Source organism: Lissotriton vulgaris, chromosome 2_1 (genome assembly GCF_964263255.1).
Source record: "Lissotriton vulgaris chromosome 2_1, aLisVul1.2, whole genome shotgun sequence".
In the NCBI taxonomy this organism is placed as follows: domain Eukaryota; kingdom Metazoa; phylum Chordata; class Amphibia; order Caudata; family Salamandridae; genus Lissotriton; species Lissotriton vulgaris.
The window spans coordinates 1,349,292,665-1,349,316,528 of NC_141687.1; the positions used below are offsets into that span (position 1 = coordinate 1,349,292,665).

The 23,864-nt window shown below is 48.3% G+C and overlaps 1 protein-coding gene across 1 annotated transcript in view; it reads right to left on the reverse strand.

The window, feature by feature from the left end:
- PTPN4 (protein tyrosine phosphatase non-receptor type 4) overlaps positions 1–23,864 on the reverse strand; it is a 1,255,365-nt gene that overhangs the window by 133,544 nt on the left and 1,097,957 nt on the right. Inside the window, exon 24 of the mRNA XM_086957111.1 lies at positions 9,501–9,629. Within this exon, the coding sequence (XP_086813237.1) occupies positions 9,501–9,629 (129 nt within the window). The remainder of the gene's footprint in view (positions 1–9,500; positions 9,630–23,864) is intronic.

Sequence of the window (23,864 nt, forward strand, 5' to 3'; positions counted from 1 at the left end):
AGCCCGAGAGCAGGGCCCAGCGCTCCGGTGTCTGCCAATAGTCCCGGTGGGATCCCTCGGTCTCCTGCCCAGCCTCAATCGCGGAGGGTAAATAGCATGGGCCAAGCTCGTCCCATGGCCCCAAACGCGGCCCTCAATGGGGTTGCTCGGGGGCCCCGGGAGGCTCCCAGAGGCTCCAGTGTCCACCTCGGTGCTAGGTGTTCCGCCTTCACCCGCCCTGGATGGTCAGTCGGCGGTGGCCTCCCGTGCTTCACCCCTGCATGTAGCTGCGGGCAATGAGGGCTCACCACTCTTCTTGTCTCGATATCCGATGGCCCCTTCTCGTCTCCGCTTCCACCGCGGGCTCGCAGGGCGCCAGCTCAGTCAGCAGGGCGGCCGCAGCAACATTTTCTCCCACCGTCGCCAGCTTGCTCCAGGCCGCCACAAGGCGCAGATCGGGACCGCAGCATTTGAAAATCTCATAATTCAATTCATCAAAGATATTGGTGCGATATCCGATGGCCCCTCTTCACCTCCACTTCCACCTTGGGGTCTCAGGGCACCAGTTCAGGCAGCGGGGCAGTCAAAGCGCAGCCCCGGGGTCATTTTCTCTCTCAGTCGCCCGCTTGCCCCAGGCTGCCCCAAGGCGCAGAACAGGATCGGAGCCCTCGAAGGTCCCCTATTTCGATTCACCTCTGCGTGGGCCTCCTCTTGCCGCCGTTGTTGGTGTTCGTGCAGAATGACCAGGAAGAAAGGCCAGGAGCAGGGAGCCCCGGAGACGTGCGACCTACCAGATCACCATCTTGGCCACGCCCCCAGATTGGCCATTTTGGAACAACTTTATAATTTAGCATCTTGTACTCCGCCCTAAAGTCTTCAGACATGTGCGAAAGACCACTTTGTCTAGATGGACTGCAATAAAAGGAGCCTTTGAGGATAGAGCTTGAAGCTCACTCACCCTGCGAGCAGAGGTAATGGCGAGCCTGAAGACAGTCTTCAAAGCAAGAAGTCAAAGAGGACAGTTATGTAATGGCTCGAAGGGAGCACACATAAGGTAAGTAAGGTCCAGATTCAAGTCCCATTGGGGCATTATGAAAGGGGAAGGAGAAAATAGATGAGTAATGCCCTTCAGGAATCTATGTACAATAGGGGACTGGAAGAGAGATGGCTTGTGAGAAGTTGGCCTGATATATAATGTTCACTATTCTACTGAGCACTTTGTATCAGTCCAAACAACCCTTATTGATGATTGGTTGTAAGTCAACCTTATAGACCAGCTATCCTAGTAGCGTGGATACGAGCAGTCTTCGGGCTAAACTCTAGAGGGCGTGTTAAGCCAGCTGTTATACCATCACATATACCCCTTGAACACCAAGTGAAAGGACACCACACAAGTGTTATGAAAATAAACAGTGTATTTATTAAAATTACAACAGCCCTGTACTCTTTATGAGGACAGGGTACTAAGCACACAACAAAACTCCTACGAAAATACTATAAGTTGCACAATTTACACAAGTGCCCGAGGGGCACGGAAAACCATATACTACAAAAGTGGAATGCGAAATTACTAGCAGGTAAGTACTAATCTCCTAGGGTTTGGAATCGCTAGGACTGGCCTACTGAACCTTCAGATTACTAGCAGGAGGCCTAGGGGACTCTGGTGCAGAGTGTGCACTCTCACGCGGGATGCGGGACAAAGTCTATGGAGGCTAGTAAAAGCAAAGTTAGTGTTCTCGGGCGAACCCGACTAGGTAGGTCAAAAACGAAAGTGGATCTAGGCACTTAGAGAGTTGTTCTACGCTGGAGCACCGGGGTACTCGGTTTACCTAGCCCAGGGGCTGCGGCTGCATAGGGTTCAAGTGTCGTCGGAAACCCTCGTTGACGAACCAGGAGCCTGAAAGAAGAAGTTGCTGGCAGGCGACCAGTGAAGAAGTTCGAAGTGATCCAAGCCTGGATCGAAGATGGAAGACACCTGTAAGCAGAGGGGACCAAGTTCTGAATCACTAGCCAGTGATTAGATGGGCACCAGGATGGCACCGGATGGAGTCACCTCGACCAGGTGAGTGGGAGACGCTGGGCTCTGCAGTCTCACGGACCAGGAGGCGTTGTCGGCGACCAGGATGGAGGTGCGAGCTGTCCCACGATGGTTGCTGCTGTCGACGTCGCTGGACCCAGGATTGGAGCAACAAGTCTTCGCAAATTCAAGCCCACGCGGTGGACTCAAAATGGCGTCTGGGGTGGACCAGGAGGGTCCGGGGTGCTCCTCTTTTGGGAGGGAGCAAGGGCCAGTCTGGAGCAACCAGACCAGCAGTGTTGTTTTCGTCGGTCGTCGACGGGAAGGCCACAAGCCAGCGGGCTAGTAGCCAGACAACGCGGTGAGCAGCAAAAAGCAGAAGGGCCCCACGCAGATCTGGTAGATGCTGGAGGGCTGAACTTCGGTGCTGGAGCTGCTCAGGGTTGGGGCTTCTCGGACCCCAAAGCACTCACACGAGGATCCCTCGGCGGTCGTGCTGGATAGAAGTCGTGCAGTTCTGATGATGGCCTGTCCCTCGAGGTCTCGTCGCACGTACGGTTCTCAGCTTAGAGGTAGGTAGAGGTCAGAGGTGCCAGGGAAGCCGGGTCTCGTCGTGCTGGTCGGTCGGATTCCGGAGGAAGGACGTGCAGCAAACCGCAGTGTTCTTAGATGGTGCCTGCGGGTGCAGGGTGACTAATCCTTAGTCACAAGGGAGAAATCTTAGGAAGAAGTCTTGAGTTCCTTTCGTAGAATGTAGTTTCAGGATTCAAAGATGATCTAATTTGGAAGGGGGCCCGATCCTATCTTTATACTAGGAAAAGGGGCTGGCACGCGACTAGGTCCTGCCCATGGGTGGGACCAGGAAGGGGGGTGGTTACACCCCTCTCCCATGCCGGACTTTCCCCAGCTCAGGGGCTGGTGTGCCCCTGGAACTGGTTCTAGCCGGCAGATGCATAGTGAGCACCGGGGTGCCACTTGCAGTCACCTTCCTCTAAAGCCCTGCCTACCCAGGATACACAAAACCCTGTCTGGGATGGTGCTAGCACCGCCCCTGACAGGAAACCCTTTGTCCAAGCTCCCCTCGCTGAAAGGACTCCCAGCTGCAGGGAGTCAGACTTGTGTCTGTGGTGGCAGCATCCATTTTGTGATGCTGAGGCTCGAGTTAACTTTAACCGGGGTTCACAGTTACATACATGTCGTGTCCCTCTAGAAGGGTGGAATGCTAACCCCGTCGCCAGAATTGGCAAGGGGTTAGTATTCCAATTCGTATGACCCCTTACTCGACATGTTTTGATAAAGCGATACCAGAGTTGGCATTTAACCGCGAGGATTATAATGCACTTAAGAGTATATGGTATGCGTTATCATGGAACAGCTATTAGGACTTGGTTCCGCAAGCTGCAAATGGGCTCAGCTCATGCCAGAGCACCATCTCACACGATTCCAAGCACTCTGCCTTCAGGATTGTCAAGGCCTGCCATAGGAGTGACTGATAGGAATACGGGTGTCCATTTTAGGGTTAGATATAGGTATACTATATCTAAAGCAAAGGGTGTTTACACCACCTGCCCCAGCTGTCGTGCAGCCAGTTGTATCAGATTTAGATGGCCAGCCAGGGGTGGCATAATACATGCTGCAGCCCCTGGTAGGCCCTGGGTACACCTATGCCCTGAGTTACAGGGTCTGATAAGGTGGCCCAGTACCAATTGGATATGTACCTAGGGTACATGGAATCCATTTTACAGAGAGAGCAGTAGGCCTGGGGTCCTGATTGGCAGGGTCCCAGGCCAACTAAGTCGGAAAACCAGCAAAACACCAGGCAAAAAGTTGGGGGCAACCATAGTCAGGTATCCACCTTCCTACATGGCTGATCATGAAGGAGAAGAAAGGCAGATATGGCCGAGAGGCAGTCAACTGCTCAACTGCTGCCGCTCAATCTCCACACAAGGAAGTGGAGGCTGGACCATCCCCAGCTGCTGTGACCGAAGATCCTCCTGCAGATGCTGTCTGATCGGAGGATCGATGGCCATGACCAGACGCTTCGTACCCAATTCTAGGTCACAAGAATGACTTGGTCCCAGTCGCGTTTGATTTTCTTCAGCACTCTGGGCAGAAGTGGTACAGGCGGCTGCAACTCCACTCGATACGAAAAGCATTGTCGAGCGAGTGCCCCCTTGGAAATTTCAACGCGCAGAACTGCTGACACTGAGCATTCTCTTCGGTGGCGAACAGATCTAACCAAGGCTCTCCCTACTGCTGAAAGAGACCTTGTATCACCTCCTTGTGAAGACGTCATTCGTGATCCATCATACACCAACGGCTGAGCTCGTCGGCCCTGGGGTTCAGAGAACCTGCCAGGTGTTCAACCACCAGGAATATGCCCTGATGTTCTAGCCACGTCCAAAGGCGACGAGCCTCTTGAAATAGGGTCCCCGACTCAACCCGCTCTGTTTGTTGCAGTACCACATGGCGGTGGTATTGTATGTGAACACCTGCACTACTCTTCCCTTGACAAAAAGGAAAGAATGATTTCAGTCCAAGACGGATCGCCCAGAGCTCATAAATGTTGATGTGGAGACCGGAATCCGCCGGAGACCAGAGACCTCTGATCTCCGCCTCTCCCAGTTAACCGCCCCATCCCAAGAGTGACACATCCCTCACCACTGTCAACTCTGATTGGGGAAGGGAAAGGTATCTGCCGCTGACCCAATCCTGGTTTTTGAGCCACCACTGCAATTGATATACAATCTCCTCCGAGATCTGGACAACGTCAGAAAGATTCTCCTGATACTGCGCCCACTGGAACTTCAGGTCCCACTGCAGAGCCTGCACATGCCATCTGGCATAATCCACCAGCAGGATGCAGGAGGCCATGAAGCCCAGCAGCCTCAGGGTCAATCTCACCGAAATCCGGGATAGAGTTTGAAACATCGGTATCATAGCTCGAATATCCAGGACTCGCTGCTCTGGAAGATAAACCTGAAACTGCACTGCATCCAAAACTGCTCAGATAAAGCCTTATGCAACACCACTGCATATAAGGCTCCCTCCTCCGTAGCCACGGTAGGGGGAGAGAGCATGCCAAGATCTGGGGAGGTATTCAAACCACTGGAGTCACCCAGGACCTCCGGCTCAGTCAGCTGGTCAGCCAAGGGGTCCAAGGACCCCTCCCAGTCCTCCTCTTCATCGCCTGGTTGCCATTTAGACCTGAAGGGAACAACAGGAATGAACAGAGGCACAAACATACCTTTACCTTCAGGCGCCGGTACCAACATCGTCCAAGTCAGGGGTGAGGCTGGGGTTGGCGATGGTTGTGTGCATGACCGGCGCCAGGTGGTGTGTCATCACCGGGATCGGCGCCGGGGAAGGTCCCTTTAAGTCGACTGGTGTCTATCCGGATCCAGGCCTGGATCCTTGGGGGCCCTTTGGCGCCGGAGCCAGAGCTTCCGACATCGAAGGCCCAGGGCCCTCGGCAAGTCCGTGGGGCCCGAAGGCGCGCCGGCGGATCGGGCTGACAAAGATGCTGTGATGCACTTTGCCGAAAGCTCGAAGCAGGGCAGGGGACGCTCCAGGAAAGGGAGGAAAACTTGGAGCCGTCCCTGGAGCAGGCTCCGAAGATGGAACTGGAGAGCGACGATGCTCTGGGTCCCGCGTAGCATCAGCCAACCGATGGGGAGAAGGCAAAGTGCGACGCTGCTTCTTCACCTTCTTCTTGTGCTTCGAGTTACCCAAGGATCTTGAAGACTTTGATGACGAATGGTGATGGTGGCTCTGCGACTGGTCCCAAGATCTTCTTCTTGACCGGGACCATGAGCGACGCGGATCCAAGTGCCGGGCCACCAAGAGCTTTCGGACCCGCTCCTGCAAAACCTTTGGATTCATGGCCCGGCAGTCGGAGCATGACTTTGGGTCGTGATTGTGCTCCAGGCACCAAAGGCACATGAGGTGGGGCTCTGTAACCGACATCAGGTGGTTATAGGCCTCACACGGTTTAAACCCGGTCTGTCGATGGGACATCCCTCATACACCATGAGGCGACAGACTCAAAAAGAAGTAGACAAAAAGTCGACAAAAAAGTTAGTCAAAAAGTGACTAAGGGGTAGCTCTCTCCGGATCTGGGCTAGGCTGGCGCGGAAAAAAAGAACTGACATCAGCGTTCAGGGGTGGCGTCTAAGTAGACATTATGATATCATCCCTGCGACCACGACGCAGGACACTAAGTTGACCGATGCCACCTACCAACGCGCAGAGGTACTGCTAGAGAAAAATTCTCCGGATCCAGTCTGACGCCTGGGGGTAATTCTAAGGTAAGGAATCTATAACTAATGGTCTCTTTCAGATAAAAAAAACAACAAAAAAAAAACCTTTAACGGTGCCCACTGCAAGTAATTTCAGGTACAAAGATAAAATAAAACAAACAGTTTGGTCTGTAATGAGTCTGTATTGTGGGTGCCACACCGGTCTAACCTTTCAGAAAACGCACCGCTAGTGGTGATCTAAAAAAAGAAGGTTGATGAGACAAGCCCAGGAAAGCAGACAGGGCTGCTAAACAGTCCTTCGGGCAAGCACTGGAAAGCAGAAATGGCCACTAGACAGTCCTTAACTGTAGCCACCAACATGCCCTGCAGAGTGAGTGACAACGCACATCGTAAGAAAGTCATATTGAAAGGAGTTGATGCCTTCATGCTTGGACCAATTATTAAGCTTAGTTCGGAAGCCAGCACATTTAGTAGCTGGGTTCCTGGCTGGCAAGATTATACCAACTACCTCATGAGGAAGGACAAAGGAATCTAACCAACATTGCTCAATCTCCACACGTACACTTGCAGCCTCAGCCGAGGTTGAGAATAGGACCATCTTTCTAGAACAGCAGGTCCACACTCCATGGGAGGGGAAGGCGTGACTTAATGCTAAGTGTCAACAAAACCATGTACCAGATCCTCCTTGGCTGGATGGGCTCATCAGAATCAGATGCCCTCAATCCTGCCACACCTTCTGCTGACATTTTAACATAAGTAGGATTTTTCATTTTTCAGAGTTTTATATAGCGCAAACTTGACCCGAATCGGGTATCTGAGCGCTTTACATAGTACCAGTTGCCTTGCATGAGGACACATTCATTTTTGTTAAGCACTGGGAGATTAAGTGATTTGCCCAGAATCAAATGATGTTCAGAGACATTGCCAAGACTCTAACACAGGTCCCCAGATTCGAGGTTGACCGCCCTAGCCGTTAGGCCAACTCCTCTCCCCTAATAGACTATGCGCATAGCACGCCCTGAAACCAGTCAGATCTGAAGGCAGCTTCCAGGGAACTGTTCAGAGGGAAGTGTATGGCAGTGTGCTGTGTAGAGATCCACAAACCAATCTGGAGATGACCTTTGTCATTTTAGGGTGTAGCTCCCATTCATGGTCTTCTAGTGAGACATGACAGAACATGCATCCTCACACTGAGGGGGCCTGCTAGGACAACGGATACCAGACACACCTCTGATCACTTCAAGCCTGAACAAAGGCAAGCTGCTTCCCAAAACAGAATCATCCATGACTCCACACAGACTTGCCTATTGATATAGTGGATGTTGATGTTGTCCAACAGAAACAACGTGTTGCTTCCTGAGATGCACGTGGTAAAGTCATTAACGGCAATACAGTCCTCCCTTTTCTAAAAACATTTATGTGAGAGTATGCTTAAATTCTGAACAAGGGCCCCATGCCATTTAAATACCCAGATATGCACGTAGTCTAGCATGGATGTACCTGTGACCAAAATAGCATCAGCCTGCATGGGGCTGAATGGTCAACCCCATCGAATCACTGGAGGAGGTGATCCATCAAGGCAGATAATTATTCACTGAATGGAAAATCTGCACTTCGGCCAAATGGCTTCCTTGGTGTTTCAGATGCCAGTGAAGTGTTCTCATTAGTCATCTAATATCAAGAGGGAGCATGAGGCCAAATTGTTGCAAGACTTGCATAAATGGGATCTGAGTTTGCATCAGACACATCAGAATCATTGCATAAATATCACTGATAGGAGGACAGAAGGGTCTCCCAAGTGTTTCAGGCACCACCACAATAAAACTCAGCATATGTATTGGAGTAAGTTTAGATTTCTGGACATTAATGGTAAAGAACAGGCCATAGAAGAGTCATCACCCATGTTGGAGAGGTTCTTTAACCAACTTAGAGGATTCTGCTTCCACCTGCCACGGATGCCAGAACCTTTGAATGGAAGGACTACATAGGTAAACAGTTGGAATCCCTCCATTCATGTCACTACTTTGGTGTAGTATCTAGGCCACTGGTATCTGAAAGTCCAAATAAATGCTGGCATCAGTACTGTAAGGTGGCCGAGATGATCAGCTTATGATTTGTCATCCTCATTGCAGCCTATGAATCTGAGCCAAAATTCTCCTACAATCAGGTGAATTGTTGGGCTCTGGAGAGAGTCTCACGTCATCATTAAAATTCACCCAGACCTTTTCTTTCTCCACATATATAATGTTTTACTCTATCAAGTTCTTGCCTGGCACCAGTTTACTTAATCGGCAACATTATCAACTATTCAATGTGAAGCATCACCCAGGCTGTTTCGGACTTTGCCATAGCACCTTAGGCATCAGAGTTGAGAGATGTGACTTTCGATCAGAACTGCTGGAGTCGCCAAGCCACAGGAACAGACCCACCTCATGGTAGTAGCCCAGATAGCTGAAGCTCCATCCAGCATCCCTAGCCTGAAGGCCTTGATCTGTGTGGGGTATGCAAAAGGGCGAGAACTCCAGGCTCATCTTTTTAGGCAGCATATTGGGGGAAGAAGGGTGTGGGGTCATGGATCGCCCGTTGCTGCGAAAGAGTCCAGAGTCATGCAACAATATTTGAGACTCCACAGAGTAAGAAGAGTACTGGTGTTTTTTTGTGAAGATCTCTTAGGAGAACACTCCCAGATTGGTGAATAACCTTTGGAAAAGGGAATTCATTTGTGAGTCTCCCTGTGGTCCTTAGTGAGAAATACCTTGGCATCCAACTACTAGGTGGTATATGGGAGATTGGAGATACAAGAGTCACAAGATATAACATCATATCCTGATACGAGACACCATATACAGTTGTTGTGGGGAAACCAAAGGGAACATCCTCTTGCAGAATCACCAGCAAGCCTTGAAGCTCTTTGAGGTGACATTTGACCTAGCGGCTGTAGAATACCTGAGAAATGTGTCAGTGAGAGTGAGCTCCAAACTGCTTTGATGAGGCACAAAAAACAAGAACTGGTGCCAGTGTGTCGTTTGGCACCTTATATACAATGATGTCATGTCCGGAGGCACAGTTTTTTCTGGAGCTGTGTGGCTAATGGAGTCATTTCAGGAGGTAAAAGACTGAGAAACCAGACTAAATCCTGGAAGGAGGATACATAAGGTGAGAAAATGGTGGAAAGGTCTATCCATCAGAACAATGCAATTTTTGTCCCAGACGAATTAACGCAATTAAGCATGATTTCTTCATACCTCTATATCCGTTAGAATCATTCCTCTCACGACAAAGGCCGCATTTCCTTCTTCAGACTGGCAGGTAATTTGGTAATTTCCGAATGAAGAACTTCTTGTAGGCTCTGGCCAGTACTGGTGGCACTTAACCTGGGATTTTAAAGACATCTATGTTTAATTATGCTATACATTTTATTTTCCACCACTCTTTCGTAACAATAATCAGGAAATTTGATGTGTATGCACCCCTTTTCTTAATACACAAACTATTAGTCATCATCATCATCATCAAATACTTTATTTGGTTTCAAATGGCTAAAACACGTAAGAAGTCAAATACAAATAAAAACAAACAAAATACAGAGTTAATAATAACCATCAGAGTGAAACACAGATTAACAAGTTACTTACCTTCAGTAACAATATATCTGTAAGAAACAGTTAGTGATAGATTCCTTACCTTATAATTACCCCAGTCGTCCGACTGGATTCGGAAAGTTTTCGTCAGCAGTACCCATGCGTGTCGGAAGTTGGCATTGTGGTCGCCGAGATGACGTTGCGGCAGCTTTTTGACGACGCCCTCGCGCGGTCACCTCAGCTCTGCACACGACTTTCCGCACTAGCAGAGCCATGCAAGATACTGACCACTGGTGCATTGAACCTAGGGCCCTGAAAGGGATGACCTTAACCCTAGAAATCAGTTCACAGAAAGGAGAGGATAGGAGGGCAGTAAGGAATCTATCACTAACTAATGTTTCTTACAGATATATCGTTACCGAAGGTAAGTAACTTGTTCATCTGAAAGAAACTGGTTAGTGATAGATTTCTTAACTTAGAATAGATACCCCAGCAATACCAACCTCGGTGGTGGGTCTGCGAATCAAGAACACACGAGGAAGTCCCAGAGAACAGAACGGCCAATGAAGCCGTGCTTGGTTAAAGTGTGCAACGAGGCCCACGTAGCTGCCTAATGTATGAGTTACTTACCTTCGGTAACAATGTATCTGGTACAGACTATTCTAGCCGCAGATTCCTTAACGTAGAATTATCCCCAGGCGTGAGACTGGATCCGGAACACTTTTCTGCTACAGCATCCCTGCGCACCAGGAGGACGGCACCACGTGACTTCGCCCGCGTTTATGACATCAGCGAGGATACATAAGTCCCACCCTGGCGCGCCTGTGTCAGTTTTCTTCGGAGAACTTTTCCGCGCCACAACGCGGAGCCATCACAATCAAAACTGTGAGAATACTGGAACAGTGTGCAAAAACCCAACTAGACAGAAGGGAAATAAATAAAAGGTGAGGAACAGCACCATCCAGGATAGTGCCAGGCACCAAGGCAAAGAATGAAAGAATAGAGCGCAACTACTGCAAGCAAGCCTGCAACCAACAGAACAGCCTCCCTGGAGGCAGAAAGCATGTGAAAAAGGGTACAGCAGACGAAGAAGTCTGCAACCACCAGCGGGAGCCAAGAAGGGGTCCAAGGCCAGAATGGAAGAGCAATGACAAGTCATCCCCCAACACCACCAGGAGGGGGTGGAGATCCCCTAAAAGAACTAAGGGTCGTGACCTAGCCAGGGGACATCAACCCCAAGGACTGTAAGCGTCAGAAGTGTAAGCAACACAAGGAAGCAGGGCACAAACAAACACTACATTGGAGACCAAATGCACAAGTTACTTACCTTCGGTAACAATATATCTGTAAGAAACAGTAGTTAGTGTTAGATTCCTTACCTTAGAATATCCCCAGGCGTCAGGCTGGATCCGGAAAGTTTTCGTCAGCAGTACTCTTGCGCGTCGGTAGGAGACGTCTGCGGGTTGGCGTAGTGATCGCCGGAATGACGTCGGAGTACTTTGACGCCGCCCTCGAGCGCTGATGTCAGTTCTGTACATAGCTTTCCGTACCAGGAACGCAGAGCCATGATAGAAACCGACACTGGTGCCATAAAACTAGGGCCCTGAAAGGGATGTCCTTAACCCCAGATATCGGTTCGCAGAACAGGGAGGATGGGTGGGGCGGTAAGGAATCTAACACTAACTACTGTTTCTTTCAGATATATCGTTAACGAAGGTAAGTAACATGTGTATCTGAAAGAAACAGGTTAGTGTTAAATTCCTTACCTTAGAATAGATACCTTAGCAATACCAACCCCGGTGGTGGGTCTGCGAACCAAGATCACACCAGAAAGTCCTGGAGTACGGAACGGCTGAAAAAAGCCATCTCTCCCGACTAGGCTGTCCAGGCAGTAGTGCTTAGGAAACGTGTGCAGCGAGGCCTACGTAGCTGCCTGACAGATGTCATGCCAGGGGACTCCCAGACACAGGGCAGTAGAAGCTGCCGTGGCCCAAGTAGAATGGGCGCGTAGCCCCACAGGAGGCTCCTTTTTCGCCAAGGAGTAGCAAACCTTGATGCACAAAACGACCCACCGAGAGATGGTCAGCTTGTGCACCGCCCGTCCCTTCTTAGTGCCCACGTAACCAACTAAGAGCTGGTCGTCCACCCGGAACTGCTGTGTGCGGTTTAGATAGGAGAGCGCACGTTTTGGTCCAGACGGTGTTCCTCTTTCGAGGGATGCGGAGGCGGAAAGAATGTGAGCAAGGTGATGGACTGCCCGATATGAAAGGCTTTAACCACCTTGGGCAGGAAAGAAGGACAAGTCCTCATAACAACCTTGTCCTGATGGACAGAGAGAAAAGGAGGTTTGGAAGAAACAGCCTGGAACTCACTCATTCTCCTGGCAGAGGTAATGTCAACCAGGATGGCAGTCTTAAGAGTGAGAAGACGAATTGTGAAGTGGCTTGAAAGGAGCGCACATCAAATAAGTAAAAACAAGGTTCAAGTCCCACTGAGGCATCACGAAAGGAACAGGAGGAAACATATGAGTGATGCCCTTTAAGAATCTATATACAATAGGGCACTTGAAAAGAGAAGGCTGAACAGGTAGCCTTAAATAGGCTGAAATGGCAGAGAGGTAGCCCTTGATAGTGCCCAGAGCAGAGCCCTGCTGGGCAAGAGAAAGAAGAAAGAGGAGAATCTCTGAAAGGGGAGCAGAAATAGGATCCACAGCCTTTGCTGTGCACCATGCAACAAATGTATTCCACCTGCAGGCGTATACTGATTTTGTGGAGGGATGCCTGGCTGCCAGAATCACATGGCGTATCAAGAGGGAGAGTGAGGACTGGATAGCCAGTCCGTATCCCCAGGGATAAGTTTATATGTATCAAAAAGGACTAGCTAAAAGTGACTTGTAGCTTTATTCTCGGATATGTCTTGTCAGTTGGCACCTGTTGGGTGTCTTTATAAAGCCCTCACCCACCAACCTAGTTGGTGGCATGCTTCATCATCTGGCCCACCACAGTGACACCTAGTATGTCCCGGGTTTGCTTCGACGCCTGATTACAGCGGAGCAGGTATATCGCTGAAAGCGCTGTGTTGTCAAAAGGTGGAGTGAGATTAAAACGGCTTGGCAGGGGTCCCAATACCCGAGGGTTAAATTAGACTTTAATAAATGGGCCCCTGTCAGCGGTTAAAAAACAAGGCAGTGTGGATGCGTTGGTGGCCAGAGGCGGAGAGCCTCCTGACACAGGGTCCACGACCCCACCCCGCCCTGTTTGTTGGAGTACCACATGGCGGTGGTGTTGTCCATGAACACCTGCTTTACACACCCCCGAACAGAGGGGAGGAATGCTTTCAGTGCAAGTCGGATCGCCAGCAGCTCCAGAAAGTTGATGTGGAGCTGGGACTCTGCCGGAGACCAGGGGCCTCTGATCTCCGCCTCTCCCATGTGGCCCCCCCATCCCACGTGGGACGCATCCGTAACGACTACGTGCTCAGGTTGGGGTAGGGAGAGGGATCTGCTGCTGACCCAATCGCGGTCCGTGAGCCACCACTGCAACTGTCTCGGAGTGCCCTCCGAGATCAGGACGTGGTCAGACAGGTTGCCTTGATGCTGGGCTCACAAACTTCAGGTCCCACTGCAGAGCCTGCATCCGCCACCAGGCGTGATGCACCAGAAGGATGCAGGAGGCTATCAGTCCCAGAAGCCGCAGCGTCAACCTGACCAAGACTCAGGATAAAGGCTGAAAGATCGGAATCAGAGCCTGAATATCCTGAACCCGCTGTTCGGGAGGATAAACCCGAAACTGCGCCGAGTCCAGAACCGCTCCGATGAAGAGGAGCTTCTGAGAGGGACACAGGTGTGACTTCGGCACATTGATGGAGAACCCCAGTAGGAGCAGGATGTCGGCTGTAGTTTGGAGGTGGCTGACGACTGTCTGGGGCGAGCCCGCCTTCAACAACCAGTCGTCGAGATAGGGGAAGACTGGAACCCCTGATCTTCGCAGATGAGCTGTGACCACCAACATCACTTTTGTGGACACCCAAGGGCACTGGTAAGGTCAAAGGGGAGCACGGTAAACTGAAAGTGCTTGTGGCCTACCGTGAACCGCAGGTAATGCCGGTGGGCCGTCAAGACGGGAATGTGAAAGTAAGCATCCTGCAAGTTCAACTCTACCGAATAGACTCCAGGGTCGAGGGCAGACCCGACCTGAGCGAACGTTAACATCTGGAACTTCTCCTTTCGGAAGAAGTGGTTGATGTTCCTGAGATCCAAGATAGGACGCATGCCCTTGTCCTTCTTAGGTACTAGAAAGTAGTGGGAACAACAATCACAACCTACTCCTGGGGCAGGAACGCGCTTGATGGCTCCCTTGGCCAAGAGAGACGTTACTTCCTGTTGGAGAACGCCCAAATGATCCTCGACATACGATGGTACTGAGGTGGCATGGCTGGAGGGGTAGTCTCGAAGGCGAGGGAGTAGCCCCTTTGGACTTCCTGCAAAACCCACATGTTTGTTGTGATGGTGCAACAGTGTGGGAGGTGATGGCGGTTCCTGCCACCCACTGGCGATTGATGGGCCTGAAATGTCAGACTAGGAAGGTTTGGTGGCTGCTGCAGAGGGGGGGTTGGTGGACTGGCATGCCCGCTGGCCCGCCCCCTGAACCACAGTGATGGTTCCGACGTCCCCTGCCGCGTGAAGTTTGGGGAACTTTAGTCGGCCTGTGGCTCTGGGCAGAATGTAGTGGGGCATCCAATCCGTAGGCATGTAAGGAGTGGAAAACAGAGTGCGCAGAGAGGCTGCAAAGGCCCAAGGACTTTGCCGTAGCCTGTGAGTCCTTAAAACGCTCTAGAGCGTTGTCTGCTTTGTCGCCAAAAAGGAGACAGCCATCAAAGGGCATGTCCATAAGGGTGTTCTGGACATACCCAGAAAAGCCAGTCGATCACATCCAGACGTAGCGTCGAAGGGCTACGGATGTGGAAATCGTCCTGTCTAGAGAGTCGGCGGTATCCAGCCCACAACAGATGGTAAATTTTACTGCATCACTCCTGGCAGCAGCAGTCTGGGAGGGAACTGTCCGGGCCTCCTCCAGACACCGAAGCAGCACTTGCGCAACCGTGTCCCACACTGAGTGGGAATAATGAGCCAATAGACATGCAGTGTTTACCTACCGCAGTCCCAAGCTGGCTGAAGAAAAAAATCTTGTACCCAAGATGATCCAGCTTCTTGGATTCCCTATCTGGTGGAGCGTTTGGGAATGCGCTCCTGGAAGTAGAGGCGTGGACCATCAAGCTCTCAGGGGTGGGGTGCTGGGAGAGGAAAGTGGGGCCGCCCTGGGCCGGGCGATGGCGTCAGACAATCATCCTATCCACGGGAGCCCCCGTGTTGGTCCTGGACCAGGTGCCCGAAAGGACGTCGGTGAGTGCTTCACTGAACAGGAGCAGGGGCTCCAAAGAGCTCGCTTGTGGTTGAAGCACCTCCGTCAGGAGGTTAGTCCTGACCTCCACTGTAGGGAGCTCAAGGTGGAGAGCCTTCGCGGCCCTACGCAACACGACTGCCTATGACGCTCCCTACTATTTTGTGAGAGATAACGTTAGTTTGTAAAAAGCTAGTAAGGCGTTCCACATTAAGGCGCATTCATAGGAGATTTCCTCTGTGTGTTTTTGATTACAGCACACAACGTTGACACATTTCGAGTACGCACTGGTAAGACATTTGTATATTAACACCATTGCTTACCCTATTATGCACGGAAAGTATAGACATATAGACAAGACTGATTTAGATGTTTCTTTATTGCAGATGACATTCACAATTCACCAACCTCATTAAGGTATGATCATGCATATTACGCTTAGAATACCTAAAACTATCCATGGGCATACACCACAATCATGATGTTCTTATTTTTTCTTTTAGAGGCGCCCCGGAGGAAGGTACCACTTGGGTACGGAAATGCATCGGGCACGCGATTAAGATGTGTTATGTGCTAATATTGTTGTAATTTTTGGAAAAGAATCATGATAATTGATTTCATGTAAATATTGTGTTCACAAAACTAAATGTGATTGATTAATAACATGTGACTTAAAACATGAATTTTGATGAAACTAAGAGAAATTAAATGAATGAAAAGTGATTGATATATGTTTTGATTCAGTTTGAAAAAATAGAAGGTGTGTGATAATACCACGTGAACAGTGCATGACTGGACTAGCTAGTCCTAACTACTATATAATCAAGGAGTGACAACCCTTATCAGTCGTAGCACCGATTGATTAGAAGTTTAAGTTCCATTATATTTGGAGTGCTACTCACGCACTTTCTTATTAGCTCCCTACTCCTTAGCCACGGTGGGAGGAGACATGTAAAGGTCAGGGGAGGTATCAAGACCAATGGCATCCCCCAGGTCCTCTCTCTACTCCGGATCATACTCCAACTGGTCGGTCTGAGGATCACCTGACCCCTCCCAGTCCTCCTCCTCATCCTCTGGATGCCAATCTGGCCTGAAAGGGACCCCAGGAGTGAACAGGGGCACAAAAACCCCACTCGACGCCGGTCCGGCTCAGTGTACACATCACGATGGAGGCCGGGGTTGGCACCGACTGGGGGCATGACCAGCGTTGAATGCAGGTGCGGTGCCTGAGGAAGCGGCACCGGTGGAGGCGTAAAGAGGTCAACCGGTGCAGATCCGGAATCTGGACTGGACCCATGGGGGTCCGCAGGAGCTGCCAGCTGAGAAGGCCTAGGACCCCCAACCGAGTCCGCTGGGCACCAAAGGAGAGCCGGCGGGTCCGGGCTGCCCAAAGTTGGCAAGCATCGCCTCGTAAAATTGACTAAGCTAGGCAAGGGTCACTCCAGGTTCTGGGAAGGGAGGAAAATTCTGAGTCGGCTCATCAGGCTCCGCATGCGGATGATTTACTCTTCCTTACACCCAATAGAGATTCAGTTTTTAAAGCAATCTTCCATAGGGGAACATAAACAGAGCGCACTTTCCTTTTGGACCTAACACGGTTAAAGCTTTAGCCATTTCAAGCTAGTATAAGCTTCCCATCTACCATACTCTAGGGCAGCTAAAGGTTTTTAGCTGCCCTGTGTGGCAGTTAAAGCGATCCCCGATTTGCCATACAAATTAAAATCTCATGTGCAATTTAAATCCTGATATATGAAATGTATTAAAGTCAAATTTTCCAAAAATAGCTCTTCCAAACAACTTAGTACTCCACTAATCAATGTAAATTAAACCTTGTGAAAAGGAAGGATATTTAATCCACAATGTAAAGCCAATTTAATATAAAATATTTGTCTGTATCAAAAAGAGCCTTAACCCACCCACACCAATCAGAGAATCAAAAGTCCAACAAGCTTTCAAAAACGTACATTAGTTTGCACTTTTTCAACTCAGCGACCGCTAATAGGCTCAATACGTCACAGATTAGTATAGGCAGCAGTCCAGGCTGAAATCACCGGTGGAAGTACATGAAAGCAGAGAGTCACCAATGAAGCAGTTGTTCAAGATAGACCACTAATGATTTTGCAGTATTGGAAGAGTAAAAAGCAAGCCAAATCTTCAACTACTGTGGTCTCTAACACCACATACCTCATCAGGAGTACAGACTATCCTTAATCTAGCCGCCCCTCTACCACAATCATCTCACCCAGGAATTAAAAGCAGCAATAAACTTCAACAAACAAATAAGCTATGATGTGGCCAACGTAAACCTCACTCTAGCACTTCTTTTTTTTGTTGTTTATTTTTATTGAAAAGCACATGTCAGTTTATAAATACATTAACCCCTTGCGTGCGCGCGTCGGCCCACGGCCTGTGCATGTCCGTTGGCCCGCCCACTCTTTAGAACTCAAGCACCGCGGTGGAATTTGCCCCGCAGTAAAGGAGTTAAAAAAAGGAGAATAAACAATAAATCAAATTATGGCCACACAATAAATTACTATGAAATGTTAACTACTCAGATTTCTAAATACAAAACAATGATAATACAGAGATCAAAAGTTACAATATCTGAGATAATCATACAACCTGAAAAGGAAGAAATAGAGAAGGCAGACTAGGGAGAAGATGATATAGATAATATACAATATGTAGTAAACCATATATTATAGATAGTTGGAAGATACTAGCAATAATATCATCAATATAATATTTGAAGTGTAGATATTCCCACTAACTCAACAATTTCCAATAGGTGAACAGTAAATCCTAATTCAAATGACAGTGTTACTTGGCTAAAGCATCAACAGTCCTAATGATAACATCAACAGCATGAACATAAATAATGGTGGTAATGAATTAATAAGGAGATGAAAAGGGAAGTGATTCCCTTATTGTAGTTCTTATAAGAAAAATCTGAAATATTACCAGAAATAGAATATTTATTAGCTAAAAAGGGATTCCACAATTGTATGAAAGTTCCAACATTGTCCTGCTATCTATAAATGAGTTTTTCATATGATGCTATTTTATACATTTCAATAAGCCATTCATCATGTGTAGGGCATTGTGGTGTTCCCCAATGTCTTAATATACAAATGTTTCCTACATTGAGTGCAATAGCATCAATCGTCTTGTATGGTTAGTGAGATTTGGGAGATCAGTACCATCATGTAATAGAACTAATTTTTCCGTTAAAGGAATGGACACTTGTATAGCTTTGTGTAGAGAGGCAGTTATGGAAGACCAATATTCCTTCAAATTTGAACATCGGAGGTCTCCAGCTTACTCTGGAATAATGGCCCGGCACATATAGCACATGATAAACTGGTGAAGAGTTGGTATAAGGGGGGGATTGCACTACCCAATGTCCAATTATACTACTGGGCGGCTCAACTTAAGATAATCAATCAATGGGTCCACACCCCACGAGAGGACCCAGCATATAAAGCGGACTGGTCTCAACTGGGGACAGACGGCATGCTCTCCGTCTTATACAACAAGTCCCAGGTTAGAAAACTGATTGGCCCGACGCAACACACAGCAGCACTGTGGCATAAAGCACAAACACGGCTGGGCTGGGCAGGGAAACTTACCAAACTGACGCCACTGTGGGATACAAAATCATTGGGGAACCTCAGATTATGCAAATGTTTTACACAGTGGGACCGCATAGGAATCTCCACGATAGGGGACCTATGGGAGAAAGGCACAGTGATTGCATTACCGCAACTCCAATAGCAATACGGTTTAGGCCCCAACGAGACGTTCAGGTACGTACAGATACGCCACGCACTACTCCAAGCAATTCCACCAGACACTGATCTACCAGAATCTTCACCACTAGAAGATAGACTACTGACGGATTTTATGCCGCAGAGTGCAACTTCTCTTACATATAAAAAGTTAGTCAACAACATGGCAGACCCCACACTACACCTTAAGGAGAAATGGGTAAGGGAAATAGGAGAGGTAGATGAAACAGAATGGAATGAAGCGCTTGCCTCACCGAGGGAAGTAGGCATATCGGCGAAATTCAGATTAGTGCTACTGAGGTAATATAAATTTTATGGTCATGTTGTGTTCCCTAGCGAGTACCCCACCGACTCCATGTACGAGTTAAAAGTGCATGTAACTTCCCTCCTGTACCAGCTATGAAGACGCAAATACATTTGCGTCCAACGTTAACTTGTCCTCTTTCAGACCCACCATGAATGGGTTTGATGGTCCGTTCCTAAGTATGCTATGCCAACGTCTTTTTGAAGTGTACTCCTACGTTTTTCAGCCTGGCTGAAAGTAGGCCCTGAATCTCTGCCATCGAGCCTCTTTTCTGGCTTCTGACTGCGAGGGCCTCTGCCCAAGCAGCCCCCGTACCCGTGAACTCTGACTTACTTCTAGCGCGGCCCTCCGTGCTCAGCTCAGCCTGCTGCCTGCCAAGATTGACTATAACCTTCGAGTTATCTGTTTTCCTCCCCGAAGATACATTCCAGCCTACTAGCTTCAGTAAACATCCTTCCTCAGCTACAGGGCTAAAGGGCCGACCTGTCTTTATGCAAGTAATTCATAGCCTCTGTTGCCATGCTTCCATGGAAGGCCCCGTGCCCCCACGCTTCTCATACAGACACTCAGGCGCTTATACACGCACTCACAGCAAGTATAGAATAGCTTCTGCTCTAGAGACCTTTCTGCCCAGATAGCTTAGTTCCTAAAACATCAGATATCAGATATGATAGAAGCACAAGTTGATCTGACATGCCAGACTTCTGTCTCTTCCCGTCAGTGTAAATGTCAAGTCCCCTGCACCCCGTCTATCACACGTCATGCAGCTGCGCACGCATCCAAGCTTCCGATTTCTGCTGACATTGCAACATTCTGTTAGCACCACCCCTTGGTGCCACCCACTTGCGTCACCTATCAGTGACGTTTCTAGCACACACGCCTAGTTACGCCTAGCTTACGCCTCTTGATGATGTACTAGCACCACGTGTATACTGTTATCTTGTCTTCTCTCAGCTGTTACGCCTCTTACATTGAACATTATGATGTAAATCAAGTATATAAGCTATGTATTGTCAATAAACGTGAGCGCGCTCATCTATCCCTTCTGACACCCTGTGTGGTGGTCAGAACATGATATCCTGATTCCTTTATGAGGAATAAAACCCTTAGAAACTCTTACACCACGGACTCTGTTTTCCTTCATTTCGATTGAGTTATTATTGATTAAGTACTTACCTGCATAGAAATTAAGAGAGTAAATTAATTATTTACATCATTTTGGCGCCCGAATAGGGACCCCTCCCCCACCTCACGCGCCGGAAGGTGCGTTGCAATCCGTGTCCCCTGCCATCAGTTAGACGGACAACACGTGTACTGGCAGGATTTCCTGCATCCCCCTCTGACACACGGAGGTGACGAAGACTGCGATCAGTGCCCAGACGAGGCGGTGAGGAGTGCGGAGGATCCCGACCAGAGCCCAGCCGAAGGAAGCAAGGTCCGAGGTGTGAAGAGGCCCACCAGTTTTCCGAAGTTTTCCGAAGTTTTCCGAAGTTTTCCGAAGTTTTCCGAAGTTCCGAGTCGAGTCCAGTCGAGTTTTCCGAGGCCTTCTGTTTTCCGTGCTTCCCGGTGAGTACCATTGCTGGGTCGTATCTAGACGGGTTTGGGTACGCAAGTCCGGTCTGCACTGTTTTTAGGCAGTGTATCTGTACTGTTTAGCAGTATATAAAGTATTCCGAATTTCTGCACTGTTACAGCAGTGTATCTGTATCGTTGAGCGGTACATTCAGAGTAGGGGGAAGTTAACTATGTCTTTAAATGTTTCATGTGATTAATGTCGTGGTATGAATGTGATTGTTTTTGTGCATTATTGTGTTTTTGTATAAATAGTTACAGTTGACATTAAGTATCAAGGATCAAGCATTCCAGTATCAAGTAGGCACAATGCCGTTTTTCAACAAATTAAAGCAGATAGGAACTAGGAAAGGGATGTTAGAGGAAGAGATTCCAATCCCCCCTAGGGACACTCCAGGTAATTTTATGTACAATAAACATGGCATAGACGCCATCCTGTATCTAGAGTTATGGACCGATTATACCAAGCACTTAGAGGAAAGATACCGATGGCCAGTTAACGGAACATGGGATGCCGAGTGCATCATAAAGGTAGAAGAAATATTACGGAAAAAGAAAGCTAGACAATCTCAGAAAGACGCCATAGAATTTTGGCGTAAGGAATCACGTAAGCGTGCTGATAGAGCACTCCGTAGAGAAGACAGGCTTAAAGAATCAGAAAAGGCCCAAGAAAACGAATTAGTTACTGAGGGAATTCGAGTAAAAGTAGAACAAATAGATCGTATCCAAAATGGCAAAGTGAACAACATGTATCTTTTGGCCGATGGTACCCCTGACGCCATTTCAGAAATACCGGAAAATTTGCCGTCACCATTAGTTCCAACTAAAGTAATGCATAAGACTACTAAAGACATATTCCTAAATTCATATCTCGAAGATGTAGCGCCAGCTTACACCAATCTGCCTGTTCGTGCCCTGCCTACTGACAGGGCCGGGGGTGGTACTGCCCCCCAAGATCACGCTCAGCCGACACCGAAAAAGACTAGTTCCGTTCCGCCAGCTCCGCCACTTCCCTCACCTAAAACTGATTTACCGAAACCACTTCAATCAGATCCTACTAAGAGACAAATTCAGATACTGACTACACACAGAGATAATGCCCAAGCTTCCGCTTCAGGAGGTGCGACCGCGGGTCTCCAGACCCCGCCACCGACTCACAGATTAAATCTCAGAGGTATGCAGAGTCCTCTTACGCACAGATCCCCCCGTTCTTCTAATTCGTCCCGTCTTGATGCACTAAAAGAAAATATGTCAGTTTGTAGATATGATCCAGAACCTGGACAGGACGACTTAATGGTATTAGCGTCTTTACGGTTAAGATCTGCTACTGATAGTTTGTTATGTTATGCAGGAATGAAGGAACGCCTAGATAGAATTTATGAGTTCGTTCAAACGGGAAAGGACCCCGACAGTATTAAGGATGCCCTGGAGAAACAGAAAGTTAACATGCAAGCACTGATACTGCGATTTTTCATAAATTGTCTAATAAGAGAACGAGACAGGCCCGGAACAGATCAGAGTGAATTAGATGCATTGAGTAAGTGGGGTCAAAATATAGCTGATGGAAAACATGACAGACAAAATTGCATAGAGGCCATGTATAAAAAGATTAAGAAGGCAGTGATAGCAGTACACGACAAAGAGAAAGAAAAGGCTCCCTCCGAGGAGGAAGAAGAATCTGAAGAACTAGAACCAACTACAAGCACTATAGCATATGTAGGTAAGGGAACTTATCTTAGGAAGGGTATCCGTCCAGAAAGCAAGAGAGTTTTCTTCTCTGCCTTAACGAATCCGAATTCTGCTGAGCATCAGTTCCAGGAAACTGATAAACGGCTTCGAGATCGAGTTGGGTACCATGTACTCAATTCTATGGATGAACAAGAACTAGCCCGATCAGCGGTATCATGGGCCGAAAATGCAAACATATATAATGATGACACGGTAGCACAAACATTTCTGAACCTCTCCCCCGACGAACAGAAATTAGCAGGGGTATATATGATTCAACACCTTCTCATCAAATACAGAAAACATTATTCCGATCCAGGTCCCTTACATGAGACACTAGAAGCACTACTGATGGATAGATGGAGAGGCCTAAGCACTAAATTAGTTCAAATAATTCTAGAACAACGACGCAGATATGATACCTTTGTAAGTCCTGAATATGTTCCCGCCCCACCCCCAGAAAGGAAAATGTACCATATGCAGTGCGGGAGTGGTATAGAAAGTCAGAACCCCTTGCGAGAAGTGCACCCTGTTATGGGTGAGGATAAAATTTTGAAACGCGTGTATGTACACACGCCTCTGACTAAGTTAGAACTGTTAGAAATGAAGAAATTAGTACCGTGCCATGATAAAGACCCTGCAGGTTTTCATAGAGAGCTCAAAGACATGTTACTGATGGGGGACTACACATATGATGATATCATGAAAATGTTGAAAGTATTATTGCCTACGGGTATATTCGAGAAATTAAAGGAAAAGGACTGGGAGGTGGGAGACGCAAAGATTGCCTGGGCAGAAATAGAGGATGAAGAAAAGAAACGGGTTCCAGGGTTAGGCCTTGGGGACAAAACTAAAGCATTACCAGGTTTAATAGTACAGGTCCTGCCCAGATTATTGACAACTAGAAAGGAGGATTGGGATGCAATCTCGTCCTGTAAACAGAAACATGATGAAGATACTAGCGACTTTTATTCTAGATTCGAGAAATGTTTTATTATCAATAGTGGCCTCCAGCCAAGTAGCGAGTCGTACCCACATCTTTTCGTATCAAAGTTAGTCGAGAATTCCCTACCGTTAGTTAAAAATAGAGTGTATAAAGTCGAGAGTACATGGCAAGCAAATACGCCATCCCAGATGTTACAAATGTTACAATATCACCAGAATAGAATTAGGGAAGAACAAGACCAGGAACAGAAGCGCATGAAAGACACGAAAATGAAAATGTTAGTAGCACAGA